Source organism: Nyctereutes procyonoides, unplaced genomic scaffold (assembly GCF_905146905.1).
Source record: "Nyctereutes procyonoides isolate TBG_1078 unplaced genomic scaffold, NYPRO_anot_genome, whole genome shotgun sequence".
NCBI lineage: Eukaryota > Metazoa > Chordata > Mammalia > Carnivora > Canidae > Nyctereutes > Nyctereutes procyonoides.
The window spans coordinates 290,812-307,935 of record NW_026575121.1 but is presented as its reverse complement, the minus strand read 5'-3'; the positions used below and the strand labels follow the sequence as shown (position 1 = coordinate 307,935).

Sequence of the window (17,124 nt, the reverse complement as noted above, 5' to 3'; positions counted from 1 at the left end):
CTGTTGCATAAGGGTCAGAGAGTAGGGAACTGAAATGCCGCATACTTCTGGAAAGTGAGGTCTAGCAGAGTGTTTATCATCTTTGAGCTAGCGATCTTTTCAACCTGTATATTAATCCGTGTATTTGTGCATCCAAAGACATTTTGTGCTGTATTGTTATAATAGTAAAAAATAGAAGACAAATAGAATGTCTATTCAGCAGAGAGTATATGAATAAAATACGGCATATTCATGTTTTGGAGTCCAAGGTAGCCACCAGAAAGAATAAATTAGAACCATATGTTTTGCCCTGGAAAGATAGCTCTGATGTATTTTTAAATGAAAACAGTAAGTTGTAATGTCTATAGTGTCACCCTATTTTTGTGCACCAAAACAAATAAAAAACCCTGTACACATTTACATGTGTTGATATAAAAGATAAAGGAAGAAGAAAGATGTGAAACGAGACACCAGACTATTAACACGGGTGTCCTCAAAAGAGATGAGGTAGAAAGTGAAGATAATTACTTTTTATTTATATATACTGAAATGTTTGATCTGTTACAGTGAACATTAAAAATGATTAGGTGTGGTGAGAAGCCTGAAGCTCTCCCACTAAAATCAGGTTGTAGGCAAGGATGACCCCCTCACCATTCCTTTTCAACGTTGTCCTGGAAGTTCTAGCTAATGCAGAAGAACAAGAAAAGGAAAACAAAAGGCATACCGATTGGGAAGAAAGAAAACTCTTTGTAGATGAAACGGTTGTCTAATGTAGAAAAATCTAAAAATCCAAACCACCTCTTAGAACTAATAAACAATTATATCAAGACCACAAGGATACAAAGTTTTAATATATAAAAGTCAGGTTTTTTTTTGTATACCAATAATGAACAAGTGGAACTGGAAATTAAAAACACAGTATCATTTACATTAGCACCCCCCCCAAAAAATGAAATATCTTAGTATATATGTAAGATCTGTATGGGGGCCCCTGGGAGGCTCAGCTGGTTAAGTGTCTGCCTTCAGCTCGGGTCCTGGGATCAAGCCCCGCATCGGGCTTCCCACTCAGCGGGCAGCCTGCTTCTCCCTCTCCCTGACCCTCCCCTCACCTGCCTGTGCTCACTCTCTCTCTCTCTCTCTCAAATAAATAAAATCTTTTTTAAAAAAAGATCTATATGAAGTAAGTTATGAAACTCTGATGAATAAAATTCAAAAAAATTCAAATAGAGATCCACCTTCATGGATAGGAAGGCTCAATCTTATCAAGATGTCAGTTCTTCCCAATTTGATCTATAAATTCGGTGCAGCCCCAATCAAAATCCCAACAAGTTATTTAATAGATCTTGACAAGTTGATTCTGAAGTTTATATAGAGAGGCAGAAGACCCAGAAAAGCCAGCACATACTGGAGAAGAACAAAGTTGGAGGATTGGCATTGCCCGACTTCAGGACTTACTGCAGAGCTATAGTAATCAAGATACTGTGGTGTGGGTGAGAGAATAGGCAAGTAGATGAGTGGAGAATAGAGAGCCCAGAAATAGACCCTCATAAATGAGCAAAGGCAATACGATGGAGAAAAAGTAGTCTTTTCAACACATCATGCTGGGACCACCAGATATCCACATGAAAAAATAAAACCTGACAAGACCTCACATCCTTCACAAAACTTAACTCAGAATAACTCACAGACCCTAAAAGTAAAATGCAAAACTCTAAGACTCCTAGAAGATAACATAGGAGAAAATTTAGATGACTTTGGGTTTGTTGATGACTTCTTAGATACTATAGCATAGGAAATGATCCATGAAGGCAAGAGCTGATAAACTGTGCTTCATTAAAATGGAACGTTTCTTTTCCGCAAAGCACACTGTGAAGTGAATAAAAAGACAAGCCACAGAATGAGAGAAAATATTTGCAGAAGATAAATCTGGTAAAAGGAGTTATCCAAAGTAAACGAAGAACTCCTAAAACTCAACAATAAGAGATTAAAACTGAGCCAAAAGACCTTAACAGACACCTCAGCCAAGAAGATCTGCAGGGACGGCAAGCGTGTGAAAAGACGCTCCATATCCCACGTCATCAGAGAAGTGCAAATTAAAGTGAGATACTACACACGTAGTAGAGTGGCTGCCATCCAGAACCCCGACCCCACCGAATGCTGCCAGGGATGGGGAGCAGCATTGCTGGTGGAAACGCACAGTCGTGGCCACCTTGGTCGTTGTTTTAAAACTAGACGTACTCGAGCCACACGGCCCAGCCATCCTTGCTTTTATTTTTTTTAATTAATTAATTAATTAATTAATTAATTAATTTATGAGAGAGAGAGAGAGAGAGAGGCAGAGACACAGGCAGAGGGAGAAGCAGGCTCCATGCACCGGGAGCCCGACGTGGGATTCGATCCCGGGTCTCCAGGATCGCGCCCTGGGCCAAAGGCAGGCGCCAAACCGCTGCGCCCCCCAGGGATCCCCCATCCTTGCTTTTTATCCAAAGGAGTTGAAAACTTAATGTCCGTACAGAAACCTGCGCACAGCTATTTGTTTATAGCAGTTTTATTGATAACTGACAGAATTCGGAGGCAACCGATGTCGTGTACCTGAAAGGATAAACCGTGGTACATCCAGTCAGTGGAATATTATTCAGTGCTAGAAAGAAATGAGCTATCAAGTCGTAAAAAGACATGGAAAGTACTAACTAAGTCAAAGAAGCCAATTTGAAATGGCTGCATACTGCTTGGCTCCAGCCCTGTGACAGTCTGGAAGGGGCGAATCTTTGGAGGCCGTGGGAAGATCCGCGGTGCCAGGGGTTAGGTGGGAACAGAAGGATGAATAGAGGAGCACAGAGGATTTTTTAGGACGGTAGAAATAACTCCACATGACGCCGTAATAGTGGGTACGCGTCCGTATGCACTTACCAAAGACCCGAAATTAGACTGTGGGGTCTGGACGGGGAAAATGATGTGTCCGGGTAGGTTCATCAGTGGGAATAAATGCATCGCTGTGGTGCGAGGTGTTAATGCGGGAGGCTGTTTGGAGGGGAGCAGGGGGCATGTGAAGAATCTCTGTGTCTTCTTCCCCGTTTTGCTGTGAATTTAAAAATGCTCTAAAAAAAATTAAGCATCAAAAAAAGTTAGGATGATAGATACGTGGGCAGCTGAATGTAAAGAAGTAAGATAGATGGATTTTTATTTTTTTAAAAGATTTTATTTATTTATTTATTCATGAGAATACACAGAGAGGAGAGAGAGAGAGAGGCAGAGACACAGGCAGAGGGAGAAGCAGGCCCCGTGCAGGGAGCCCGACGCGGGACTCGATCCCGGGACCCCAGGATCACAACCTGGGCTGAAGCCAGCGCTAAACCGCTGAGCCACGGGGGCTGCCTAATAGATGGATTTTTTTTTTAATTTTTTCTTTTTTTTTTTTTTTTTAATGATAGTTACACAGAGAGAGAGAGAGGCAGAGACCCAGGCAGAGGGAGAAGCAGGCTCCATGCAGGGAGCCTGACGTGGGACTCGATCCCGGGTCTCCAGGATCGCGCCCTGGGCCGGAGGCCAGCGCTAAACTGCTACGCCACCCAGGGATCCCCCTAATAGATGGATTTTTAAAAGAATGTTTAACGTTTACATTTTGATGCACTGAACTTTGGTTAGACCTAGCAAAATACTCCAAAGTGCAGCCACGCTTACGCACTGTATTGTTTGTGAGTGTTAATAGATAAGAATCTTTTAAAAAGTCAGTTGGGCAGTGTCTATCAAATTTTACATGGTCACACCCTGTGATCCAACAATTCTAGCACTTTATTTCATTGAAATATTGTTAGAGATATAAAAAGGTAAAATGTATTTCATGTAATATTTTTAATAAGGAAAACTGGAAATGTAAGCATTTAGCAGTAGAAGACCGTTACTGCACGTCATCTGCAGGCATTAAAGAGAATGAGGTTGATGAACATGTACTCATGTGGAATGATTCGTGATGTGTTAACAGAAAAAGGCATTGTTAGAATTAGCATTTTTAGTCGGAGAAAGACAGACGCCATGTGATTTTATTCATATGTGGAATTTAAGAAACAAAACAAACGTGCAAAGGAAAAGACCAAACAAACCAAGAAGCAGACTCTTAACTGCAGGGAAGGCAGTGATGGTGACCGAGGGGTGGGGAGGGCCGAGGGAACTGGCGGTGGGGGTGAGGAGGGCGCTTGTGCGGGCAGCGGGTGGTGTGTGCAGGGGCTGAGTCGCTGCACTGCGCTGTACCGTGACCTAACACTGTGTTAGCCATAGCAGAATTTAAATTAAGCGGAATTTTTAAAAGTATTAATATTTTATCACGTCTATTAGTCCAATGATACTTTTTATAGTAGTCACCTCTGAGAAACCATATCACGAGGGACTTTGAGTGCCCGTCTCTCTTACATTTCTTTAAAATAACAGTTTTTCTTTGATCAAGAAAATAAGAAGAAAAAAGGCTGACAAAATGTCCCGAATTTTCTCCATGATCGTGTGTTTCTATTTTCATAGGAAAAGCAAATGAACAAAAAATCCAGTGTACCAGTGCGTTGAACTGGTCATTTTACCGTGTTATGTCAACTGTCGAATGTCGGTTCTAAGCACAGATCCGCGTGCAGTTGTTCCAGTTTGTACCCGCCTTGTCCTCAGAGGCGCGGGGCGAACTTCGGCCCACGCCGGAACCGTCTCAGAGTCGTCAGAGTAACGCATGGACTCTCTGACCTCAGAAAACACTCGTCGAACTAACAGCGGTCTTTTTTTTTTTTTTTTTTAAGATTTTATTTATTTATTCCTGAGAGACCCAGAGGAGGCAGAGACCCAGGCAGGGGGAGAAGGGAGAAGCAGGCCGCCCGCAGGGAGGACTCGATCCCGGGCCCCGGGGGCACGGCCTGGGCCTAGGGCAGCCGCCCCCCCGCCGAGCCCGGCGCCCAGCAGCGGCCTGTGATGGACTCCTCGCCCGTGTGGGGCTCCGTGTGGGGCTCCGTGTGGGGCTCCGTGTGGGGCTCCGGGGCCCGCTGCGCGGCCGGGGGATCGGGTAGCCCCTGCTGGGGCCGCGGCCCGCTCTCCCGCCCCCGGCTCCTCACCGACCGCAGAACGACTTCACTCTTCTTAAAGATTCGCCCGCTCCCTTCGTCGTCGGTCTGACTCCCGAAATAAGCAACGAGCGTGCTGCCACCTCCTAAAGGAGGACGGATAGGGACAGAAGAGGTGACAAGTTGAATAATGTTTGTACCGAGAAAATCTGGGGGAAGAAAATCCATTTTGTAGCCGAGCTTCCTAAGGGGGACCCGGTAGCACAGTGAACACCCGCGGGCCTTGGGCCCCCCGCGGGCCCGCACCGCCTCGCACTCCTCTGTGGCGTCTGCCACAGAAACAACAAAATAAGTGTTTTCTTCTACAGGGTTGCGCTGTATGAGCTCAGTAAATAGCCAGATAGCAATTAAGGAGTGTACACATGTGTCCTCCCACACGCCTTCCTGTAAGGCCTGGAGGAAAGAATCTGGAAGCCTCCGAATGTTTTGAAAAGACTCATTGTTCTGTTTCTAAGCTCGGATGAAGGCATCAATTTATTATCCTCTGCGGCTTCCCTTATGTTTGACGACTTACGGCTTCAGAATATACGGATATTTTGCATCTGAGCTGCTCAAGGACTCACCACCCGGCTGGAGCTTATCAGCACTTGGTCGGCTTCTGCACACACGTCCTTGAGCGATAGCTGCCTCGGCGAAGCACGCACACGCGCTCTCACACCAGCTCACCCACTCACGTTGCGTGTGTCCTCACAAAGAATGTGTGCAGTACGTTACACAGCGACTATTTTTGAGTAGATTTGACGTCCAGATCCATCTCACGCGATTCGGAGGCGCCTTTCACTTACCGTTTGGCTGGTACTTAGCGATGTTACCTTACGAAGACGTTGTGCCCTGTACGGTAGGGACGTAGCGATGACGTAGCGATGCCGGGAGATAGCCTTGCGAAGCTATCGTGAGAAGTAAGTCACTGACACCAGACACAGAACCTTCAGGGTACCTAATCGGCTTCTCCAGGAGAGGATTGCCGTCTCTTTGCAGATGTTTAGCTATAGCAATTTGAATGAGAATTATCTTCAAACTTGACCAGTGTCAAGGCTGACCTGGATCCAGTTTTCTTCTCACGCATACTCAAAAAAAAAACAACCCTCCACTCCAGTGTCACAAGTTATAATTGTATTGGATCATATTTACGATTGTTACTTTTAAAGACGTGCAGAAATGCGGAGCCGATTGGCAAAATACTAGCATTGGCTGTAGTTCTGTGATTACGTGTCTTCGTGCAATCTGGTTTTATCGCCACAGTTACTCAAAGAATTTCTTTTTGCTTCATCTTTTTCTTCTCTTTTCACAGGAGTTTATTTTATCAGAAGATTATAACAAGATGACTCCCGTGAAAAACTATCAAGGTAGGAATGAGAGAACGGTGTTTTTCCCTCGACTTTGAAATGTTCCTTGATGGCTTCACTTTGCACTAGTCGGGGGACCCTCATGAGGTTGGGTGACCTCCCTGTGGGCCTGTAGCTGATAAAGTGCAGAACCAGACCAGGTCGTCGTGACTCCAGAACCTCTAGCTTTTGCCCGTGGTCTCCCTGCTATCCCAACTGCCCCAGAGCCGCGCAGCATGCACAGAGATGGGGGCAGTGTTGGGGTGAGCGACTTTACTTGGGGCTCGTTTCATTTTATGTTGTTTAAGGGAAAGGAATTGCGGTCTCACTGTGTCAACACTGGCAGGGTGCCATAGATGGGTCAGGAGCCATTTTCTGGAATGGTTTCTTCATCCAGATCAATAATGTTATGGGATCTGGGACCCCTGGCTGGCTCCGGGGTTGAGCATCTGCCTTCGGCTCAGGGCGTGACCCTGGGGTCCTGGGATCAAGTCCCACGTCGGGCTCCCCACAGGGAGCCTGCTTCTCCCTCGGCCTGTGTCTCTGCCTCTCTCTCTCTCTCACTCTCTGTGTGTCTCTCATGAATAAATAAATAAAATCTTTAAAAAAAAATAATGTTATGGGATCAGAACATTGGAGGTGGATCTTTTAAGACTTAGAGGTTATTTCATCCACATTTCTTGACTTCCTCCCTCCTGCATGATAATCATCCAGACTCTCTTCTGATACCTCCAGAGACCTACCTAGCAGCCCATCCTGATTTTGTGAAATTTGTAGCATTAAGTCCTTTATTTCTAGATTTTGAGCCAAAGTTCATTTCCCTATGGATTTATTCTTTAATCTTTTTCACATGACACTTACAAGTATTCATTCAGTATGTACTGGGTTCCAGTAATTGAGGATTATAATAGGGAACAAGACATGTATAGTATCTGCCTATAAGCACTTTATGATTATGTGGGGGTTACACGCCGGTAACCAGGTCACTAAAATGTTGTATTATCAATACTAGACTGTTCCCCTGTTGGTGTTCGTTCAGCCTGTTGGAGCCAGAGAAACTAACTACTCTGAGATAATAAATAATTACTGTGTTAAGCCATTAGGTTTTGGTGTAATTTGTTATACAGTAGATAATATATATATATGTAATATAACTATAAAATGGTATTTCCTTCCTATCCTGGTCACTGTCCCACTATACAGGGCAAACCTTCTGACAGCCACTTTATCCTGTGGGCTCAACTCAAACCCCTTAATGGTTCTCACTTAAGTTTTATTAGGCCATAACTCCTATACTTTTGAAGCCGTTGCTTTTTTGAGGGGGAAGGAGTTGTTTTAGCCTAAATACTGGACTGCACATTATTCACCATCTCATTTTATTTAGTCCATCATCTCAGCTTACCAAGACATTTCGAAATCCCAGTTGTCATTAAATCTCATTTTATGGAATACTAAGCCCAGGAGAGAAACAAGAAGGAGAGTCTCACGTACCAGAAGCAGAGAGAGAACTCAAAGTGATATGCATACTACCCGACATTGCAGCTATCTTGGGGAGAAAAATAGAACTTCTGATAGCTAGAAGCTTTTGTATGAACATTCCCTTAGGGACAGGAGATGAGGCCCAGGGCTTGAATGAGTTGGGGAGTTGCAACTCATATTTTCATATAAAGATGAAATCCATAAAGGGCTATATCCCCATGAAAAAGAGAGGACCAAAACAGTGCACTTAGTGGCCCAGAAGACTGTAGCGTACTTTATTCCTGATCTCGAATCTGGATAGAAGGGAGGAGTCTTCCAGATAAATGAGAACTGCAACCTAAGATTTTGGATTTAGATTACAAATTTCAATCATTCATGTGGTGCTAGAAGCTCCAGCTTAGAAACTCAACCTAAAAATTGGTCCTGGGCCAGTGGTATCTTGATGGTACCTGCTAGAAGTAAATTTGAAAGCTCTCCTCAGCAAATAAGTCACACAAAGATCCTGCAGCAAAAACAAGCCTTACTTAAAATGAATACATAATACTAAAAATAAAATTATAAGAATTAAAGGAATTAATCCACTATGAGTAAATATTAACAGATGTCAAAAATGGAGGTGAAATGATTTTTTCAGGCATAAAAAAATGAAGAGAACTCGTAGACCTGCACTAAAGGAAATGTTAAAGGAAGTTCTTCAGGAAGGAAGAAAATGAGGCCAAAGGAAAATAGGAATCTACTACACAAAAGGATGAAGAGTACCAGGCATGGTTACTACAAGATTTTTTTCTTGTTACTTAAATCTTATGAAGAGATAATTTGCTGTTTAACTAAAAATAATAATAAAGTAGCATGAGGGTCATAACGTGAAATTAAGATGTTCGACATCAGTAACTTAACAAAAGCCAAGACGTGGGGAGCAATGGAAGTAGACTATTCGTAAGACTCTTGCTCTGCACCTGAGGTGATGATCATCACTCGAAGGAAGACTGTGATAAGTTAAAGATGTAAACTCCTGGCCTTAAAGCAACCATAAAATAACAACTCAGAAAGTTACAATTAGTAAGCCAACCAAGGAGATAAAGTTGAATCATTAAAATCATTCTCAACACCCCCCCCCCAAAAAAAAGAGTAAGAGGAAAAAGAACACGTGGGAAAATGAAAAACAAATAGCAAGGTGATGGATTCAAACCTAACAGTTATCAATAATATTAAATGTCTGTAGTCTAAGGCCAATTAAAAGGCAGAGGCCATCAGATTTTTTAAAAAGATTTTATTTATTTATTCATGAAAGACACAGAGGCCATCAGATTGAGTGAATAAAGGAGACCCAAATATAAACCACCTAAGAAATGCACTTTATTTTTTTTTAAAAGATTTTATTTATTTACTCATGAGACAGAGAGAGAGAGAGAGAGACACAGAGACCCAGGCAGAAGGAGAAGCAGGCCCCACGCAGGGAGCCTGACGCGGGACTCGATCCCGGGTCCCCAGGATCACGCCCTGGGCTGAAGGCGGCGCTAAACCGCTGAGCCACCGGGGCTGCCCAAGAAATGCACTTTAAATATAAAGACATAAAGCAGTTACAAATAAAAGGGTAGCAAAAAATATTCCATGCAAACACTAGTCAGAAGAAGGCTGGAGTGGCTGTGCTCGTAGTAGTCAAAGCAGACTTCAGAGGAAAGAATATCCTCAGGGATAAGGGATTATATTGCCAGAGATTATTTCATAATGATTAGAGGGTCAGTCCTTGAGGAGGGCATAACTATCCTGAATGTTCAGCCTCTTAATAAGCATAAGCTTTGAAACATGTGAAGCAAAACCCAGCGAAACTGCACGAGGAGAAAGAGACACATCCTCAAATTTAGTCGGGAATTTTAGTACTCCTCTTAATAATTGATGGGATATGGAGCAATAATTGACAGAATAAGTAGGCAGAAATCAGTAAGGTATAAAAGGCTTGCACCGTATACAGCCAGCTTGCTCTCATTGACATCTGCAGAACGTTCCATTCAACTAAAGCAGGAGACACATTGTTTTCAACTTCACACGGAGCCTTTATCAAGGTAGACCACATTCTGGGCCATAAAATGGGTCTGAGTAAATCTGGAAGAATTCAGGTCATGCAAGGTGTGTTCTCTGGTCAAAAGGGTATTGAAGCAGGAGTCAATAACAGAAAGGTCTCTGGAAAATCCCCGATGTTAGGAAGCTGAACAACGACGGGCCGTCTGAATAATCCATGGGTCAAAGAAGAAGTCAAAATGGAAGTAACGTACCACACTCCATGGTACGCTGCTAACGTGGTACCTGAGGGGAAATGTAGAGCACTAAACCCCTACGTTAGAAGAGAGGAAAGGCCCCAAATCAGCGACCTTGGTTTCTACATCAAAAAAACAGAAACAGAAGAACAAGTAGGAACAGGAGCTAAGCAGAGAGAAGAGAGATCATAGCAGAAGTCCATAAAATAGAAAAACAGAAAATAAAGAAACATCAGTGACACCGAAAACTGTTGTGTTTTGAGAAGATAAATAAACGTGATAAACCTCTGGCCGGACTTAGCAGAACAATAAAAGAGAGAGAGAGAGAAGATGCAAGTTACCAGTATCAGGAACAAGGGAAGTGATACTATTAGAGATTGTGGGGACATTCAAGGATAATAAGGAATTTCGTGAACGACTTTATGCAAATAAATTTGACAATCTCAGTGAAAGGAATCTTTGGAAAGTAAAAATTGTGAAAGGTCATTCAGGAAGAAAGAGATAACCCTAATAACCTTGTATCTGCCAAAGAGATTGCTTTATAACTAAGACCTTCCCACAAAGAAAACCCCAGGTCCAGATGGCTTTACTGGTGAATTTTATCAGACATTTAAGGAAGAAATAATACAAACTCTCCACAAACTCTTTCAGAAAAAGACTTTCCAACTGATTTTTGAAGTCAGCATTACCTGATGCTAAAGGTAGGCAAAGACAAAACAAGAAAAGAAATGCACAGGCCAACCTTCCCCGTGAAAACAGATGCAGGGGCACCTGGGTGGCTCCGTGCCTGGGGCTCGGGGCGTGACCCCAGGGTCCCGGGATCGAGTCCCACGTCGGGCTGCCCACAGGGAGCCTGCTTCTCCCTCTGCCTGTGTCTCTGCCTCTCTCTCTGGATCTCTCATGAATAAATAAATAAATAAAATCTTAAAAAAAAAAAAAGAAAAGAAAGAAAGAAAGAACAGATGCAGAAACTCTAAGCGAACCTTTGGTAAATCGGATTCAGCAGTATCTACATCAGGACCAACCAAGGAGTATCCCAGGTTTACACGCAAAAGAAATGGAAGCGGGGATTCAAACCTATTTGCATACCATTGTGCATAACAGCGTCTTCCACGGGAGTCATAAAATTGGAAACAACCAAAATGTCCACGAATGGATGAGTGGTTAAAATATGGTGCATCAATAAAATGAATTATTTTTTAGCCACAAAAAAGGGATGCAGTATTGATACATGCTGCAGCATGGATGAACCTTGAAAACATGTTAAGTGAAAAAAACTAGACCTAAAGGACCACACTTTGTATGAATACATTTGCATGAAATGTCAAGAATAGGGGAGGGGCACCTGGGTGGCTCAGTTGGTTAAGCATCTGGCTTCAGGTCATGAACTTGGGGTCTTTAGTTGTGGGGTCGAGCCCCCATCAGGCTCCCTGCTCGGCAGGGAATCTGCTTCTCCCTCCCTCTCTGCACCCCCCTTGTGCAGTCTCTCCATCTCTAATAAACAAATAATCTTCAAAAAAAGAATAGAGGAATTCATCGAGACGGAGCATAACTAGTGGTCGCCCAGGGATAGGGGAAGGGGAGTGGGGATGTGGGTTTCTTTTTGGGGTGACGAAAATGTTCTCTAAATGGAACATTTTTTGCATGACGATTGTACGACACTGTGAATATACGAGAAACCACTGAATTCTACTCTCTAAGATGGTTTAAATGGTAACTCTTCCCTCAACAAACATTTAAAAAAAAAAAACAATCAGTGATACGAAAACCGGAGACTTTACAAGAAAGGAAAACTGCAGACCAGTAACACTCACGAACTTAGATGTTGAGATCCTTTAAAAAATCCCAACAACATAAAGAAGCAAAAATCCAACAATATATAAAAGGAATTACACGCCCAAGACCGCGAGGGGAGTTATTCCAGATTCAACGTCTGAAAATCAGTATAATCCATCACATCGAAAGACTAAAATAAAACGATGTGATCCTATCCAGTGGCGCAGAGAAAGCGTTTGATGAACTCGGACACACTCGTGGTAAGAACTCTGAGCCAGCTACGGGGTGAACTTCCTCGCCTTGGTAAACAGCCACGACATCCTACAGCTGACTGGGGGCCTAGTTGTGAGAAGCAAGATGCTGTCCCCGCGCCGCCAGCATCCCCAGTGGACACGCGTCGCCAGGCTGCAGCCCAGGTTCCTGGACTTCCTGGTGCGTGTGTACCGTGAGCGGCTTTCCTTGGAGTCCGAGAGCTGCGTCCCCGTAGGAGCGTGCGCCCCGCGCCCGGGGATTCGTTTCTGTTTCCTCGGGAGGCCGAGGCAGCCGCACACGAGGGCCAGCTTTGGCCGAGGGCCGAGGGCTGTAGGTCTAGCCTGGTCACCCGTCGATTGTGGGGTTTGGGGTGGGAAGTCACGCAGCTTTCGTGAGCCTCCCCCCCCCACGTGATGGCAGCCCGGAGGGCTCCCCGGCCCGGTCCTCGCGGCCGCTGCCCTCCCCTCGGACTCAGAGTGATGAGAAGGAGGGGCAGAGTGCTGGCGGCTGCTTTCCCCGGAGACCGACGCGGGAGACGCACCCTGCGGGAGGCCCTTCTTACCATCGTCGAAGAGGTGCAGTCGGACACGCGGTGTTCAGGACCTTCTCCAAGTCGTGTCTGCGGAGTTAAAGAAAACATTTTGATCCCGATGGCGGCTGATGGTCTGACGGGCACGGACCACAGAGAAGCCGTCGTGTTACTGCTCTGGGCCCCTCCTGCGTCCCCGCAGGGTCTCCGGCTTCAGCTCTCAGTGTCAGGCATGTGGCGGAATGGCTCGTCCTGCGGGTGCTCGCCGGGGACCGCTGGTGAGGTGGCCAGGGCAGAGGGGCCAGCCTGCAGCCGGGTTGGTCTGCGACGTGAAGACGCCACCCACGTTTGCAGGGTCATCGCGGTGACTGAGTGAAAGAACCTGTCTCCGTGCTTGGCTCCTGTTCGACCCTCGGGAATCGGCTACTGTCCGTAGAGCTGCACCGGCCCATCCGCACTGACTTCATCTTCATGGTCAAGTGGGAAACGGATGTGTTCTCGGTCACGTCATCACACTCCCGACGAGTCTGCTCTTGCCCACCAGACTGCCGGCTCCTGGGCGCAGGGCCACTGAGGTCTGGGCTCGAGGGAATCCACCGTAGGTCATTCCCCTCAGCTCTGTTCAGCGGCCGTGGACCCCCCACCTCACCCTCTAGAAGTGTAGGAGAAGGAAGCAACTTTTTATGCATTTTATCCGATAATTGGGAAGCCATCAGACGTTGGCCAGACTACTCGACTTCAGTGTGCCTCAGTTTACCCACATGTAAAATAGGGAGATAGAGTAGGTGACATGAACAGTCTCTTCTTTTAAAACAAAAAAAAAGATTTTTCACTTACTCATTTGAGAGCGAGCGAGCGAGTGCACATGCACAAGGGAGGGCACGAGCAGAGGGAGAGGGAGAGGCGGGGAGCCCGTGCGGGACTCATTCCCAGGCCCCCGGGACCATGACCCGAGCCGAAGGCAGACGCTCCCCCGACCGGGCCACCCGGCGCCCTGAACCGTTCCTTGTAACCAAGCCGCGTGGTGCGGTGACCTGCGGTGGCGCCCGTGTCGGAGCTGCCCGCCTTCCCACGGGCGTGTACTCGGGCGCCAGGGGCAGTTCGCCCTCCTCCCCTGCATGTGATCGCTAACAGCGAACTCCTGGGGCTGCGGGACCGTGCTGCGCCCGGAGGCCCAGGCCCCGTGGTGACGGGACAGTGGGTTGGGGCAGGCGGGAGGGCGGAGCCCGGGGAGCAGACGGGTGGTTCGAGACCTTGGGACCCTTGGGCCTGGCCCTCTCCGGGTGGGCCTCCGCCCCGCGCGAGCCCGTGCTCTGGGCCGTGCTGCTGAGGCCGGGCCTGGGCCGGGGGGCGGCGGGGGAGGGCCCTGTGCACCGCGCTCGCCCCCCTCCCCGTGCCCTCTGGGTTACTTTCTTGTCTCTTGGTTTTTAGCGCACCAGAGCAGAGTGACGATGATCCTGTTTGTCCTGGAGCTGGAGTGGGTGCTGAGCACCGGGCAGGACAAGCTGTTCGCCTGGCACTGCTCCGAGAGTGCGCGGCGCCTGGGAGGCTACCGCACCAGTGCCGTGGCCTCGGGCCTGCAGTATCCTTTGCTGGACAAAAATCCCCTGGTGGGAGCTTAGCTGGTGACTCCTCTGTCAGGAAAAGTTGGGGTATGTGCACCTCGAGGCACTGTGGCTGTGCGTGCGGAGCTGCCCTGCGGCTCAGGGTCTCGTTGACGCGACAAATGCACACGTCCCGGAGGGTCTTCCCGGAGGCGGATCAAGGGGGTGATTTCCCCTCAAGGAACAGATCCCGCGGGGCAGGTCGAGGAGTGGCTGTGACACAGGCCTGATGCCAGACGGGGCGCCGCCCGATGTGCGAGCCTCAGGCGTGGCGTCAGGAGCTCCGAACACGGAGATGAGAGTGGTTTCCGCGTGGACGGTAAGGCTGCGAGGAGCGCGAGGTGCCTGTGTGTCCCCCGGGTATTTCTGGAGAGGCCACCGGGCGGAACCCGACGAGGCCGGCTGGCATCCACAGGCGCGGTGCAGGCCCCCAGGAGGGGCGGGGATGCTGGCGGTGACCCCGCGGCCGGCACCTGCTCCACCCGCTGGTCCTCCCGTCTGGTCCTCCCGTCTGGCCGGCGGGGCTCCGGCAGGCACGATGCGGCGCCGCCACCACGGGGTGAGGAGTCACGGGCCTGGCTGCCGGTTTGCCAAGCAGAGAGCCCCTGTCCGCCGTCCGCCGAGCGAGTAGAGGGAATCTGCGGCCGCTGGTCAGCAGCAGGGGGAGGAAGGAGCGAGGTGGCTCTCGGGTGTTCGCTTCAGACTGCAGCGATTCTCCCAGCGACAGGGCTGTGCTGGGGCCTTGCAGACCGTAGCTGTGCGCGTGCGTGTGCGTGTGCGTGTGCGTGTGCGTGTGTGCACGTTAGCCCGGGCCACGGCCCTGTCCTCTCTCCTTTCCCGCCCTGGAAGAGCAAGATGAAGAAACGAAGACCGGCCGCCGTGGAAGGCTGTACAAGTGGCACGTTACCTCGCAGGCCAGAGACGGGGGGCGGGGGCGGGCGGGGGCCCCCAGCTGCCTCCGGGACGTGGTCACGTGGTCTGGCTGTTCGGAGGCTCCGGGTCCCTTGCGGAGGCCACTGGAGCCCAGCCTCGTGCCTGGGCGGAAACGCTTGGCCGCCGCGTGGGCAGATGCGGACTCCCTGCTGGCGTGGCCCGGGCCAGCGCCTCGTCCCCCGGCGGGCGGGCTGAGGCCACACGGGGCCGCGCCCTCGCCGCACCACCCAGCTGCAGAGTCGGCAGGTGTCCCCCCCCCCCGGGTCGCGGCCTCGGCCACCGTCCACCCCGTCACCCTTTCCCCCCCCCCACGGACCGCAGCGCCCAGCGGCCGCATCCTCATGCTTCGTACGCTGGCTTCCGTGTCACTAGCCATGCCAAGGACCCGGGAAACGGGCAGCTCTTGCCCTTAGGAAGTTCACTTTTTAAACCCCCTGAAAATGGACACAGGACAGCAGCGCCAGGGCCCAAGTCCTGAGCGGCGGCCTCTGGCTCCCCCGGCGTGGGCTGCGGGTTCCCAGCGGAGCCCTGTGGCGGGAGCCTCGAGCACCTGCGTGTGCCCGAAAGCGGCGGGCGGCGGGCAGTGTCGGGGGCCGTCGGCCTGGCCCCGGCCGCGTGGAGCCGCGTGTGTGCGCAGGGGCAGCCCCTCCCGGAGGCCCACGGCCCAGGTCTGCCGGGCCCTCCCCCGGCCTGGGAACGGCCCCCCTGTCCCTGTCTCCCGGGCCCCTTCCCGGCGCTGCGGGAGCGGGTGGCGTCCCCGGGCCGGGGCCTCCTGGGAGCTGTCACAGCCTAACGTGCCCGGGCGATGTGGCGCTCACACGAAAGTCCAGTTTTTATTTTTGTTTTGTTTTTATTTTTTTAGATCTTACTGGAACTCAGTTTGCCGACACACAGTACAGCCCCTGGTGTTCATCTCACCGTGTGCCCTCCTCGGTGGCCGTCACCCGGTGACCCCATCCCACCGCCCCCCCCGTTCTGCCTCCCTTTGTTTGTTAAACCCGTTTCTTCATGGGAACCCTCTGCGTCGTGTCTTTCCTCTTTTTTCTGCCACTTTCCATACTTACAGGTTTTTTAAGGGAAGGTGTTTGAATGACACCAGTTTCTCTTCCTAGTGGACGCTGGCGGCGTCACACACACGACGCGGCCTGAGACGATCCACCTCTCCCATCTCCATCTCGAACCGTCGTTCATCCAAGTCAGTGATGCAGGGAATCCGGCCTTTTTTCCTCTTCGCTCGGGTCTCGAACGGGAGAAGTTCGTGTGCTGTGAAAATAGCCAAAATTGAAGTAGAGAGAGAGAGAGAGGAAGACCAAGGGACTGACGCTTCAAAGATTTGATTTCCAAACAACCTCAAAGTCTTTGGTTGCTGTGGCTAAAGGTCTGAAGCTTCAGGGCGAAGTGGGCGACAGCACTGAGCAGTAATCGGCGGACGGGGAGGGGGAGACGGGGCCTCCACTCGCAGCTCCCGAGGGTCCTGTCCGGGGCTTCTCCGCTCACTGTGGGGACGATAATTAGAGGTAAAAACAAAAAGACCACGTTGTCCGTTTTCACAGTGTGGGAAGCAAGGCCTGGGAAGGTGAAGGGACCCTCTCCAGGTCACAGCCGCGCCGCCCTGGGGTGCGGGGGTTTCCCAACGCTCGCCCCGCGGGTGGATGTTAGGAAATAGACCCGATTTCCCTCCCCGCTTCACGGGCCAGTATTTAAATTTGTGACCACTTCGGCCTCCCCTTTCGGTCTTGTCACGTGACCGTGTTTCCATCCCGTTTCTCCTGCTTCTGCACAGTCTACGTAGTCCTCGTTTTAAGCCGTTATTCACATTCAAGATATTTCCAAGACGTCCCCCTGCCTAGTACAAGGTCTTTTCACCAAGACGTCTCTCAGACGTGCTCAGGTTCAGGG

The 17,124-nt window shown here is 49.2% G+C and overlaps 1 protein-coding gene across 1 annotated transcript in view; it reads left to right on the top strand.

Moving 5' to 3' along the window:
- The window catches only part of WDFY2 (WD repeat and FYVE domain containing 2), a 165,103-nt gene that overhangs the window by 113,458 nt on the left and 34,521 nt on the right, over window positions 1–17,124 (top strand). The window contains exons 4-5 of the mRNA XM_055335960.1: window positions 6,364–6,418; window positions 14,120–14,270. Of these exons, the coding sequence (XP_055191935.1) occupies window positions 6,364–6,418; window positions 14,120–14,270 (206 nt within the window). The remainder of the gene's footprint in view (window positions 1–6,363; window positions 6,419–14,119; window positions 14,271–17,124) is intronic.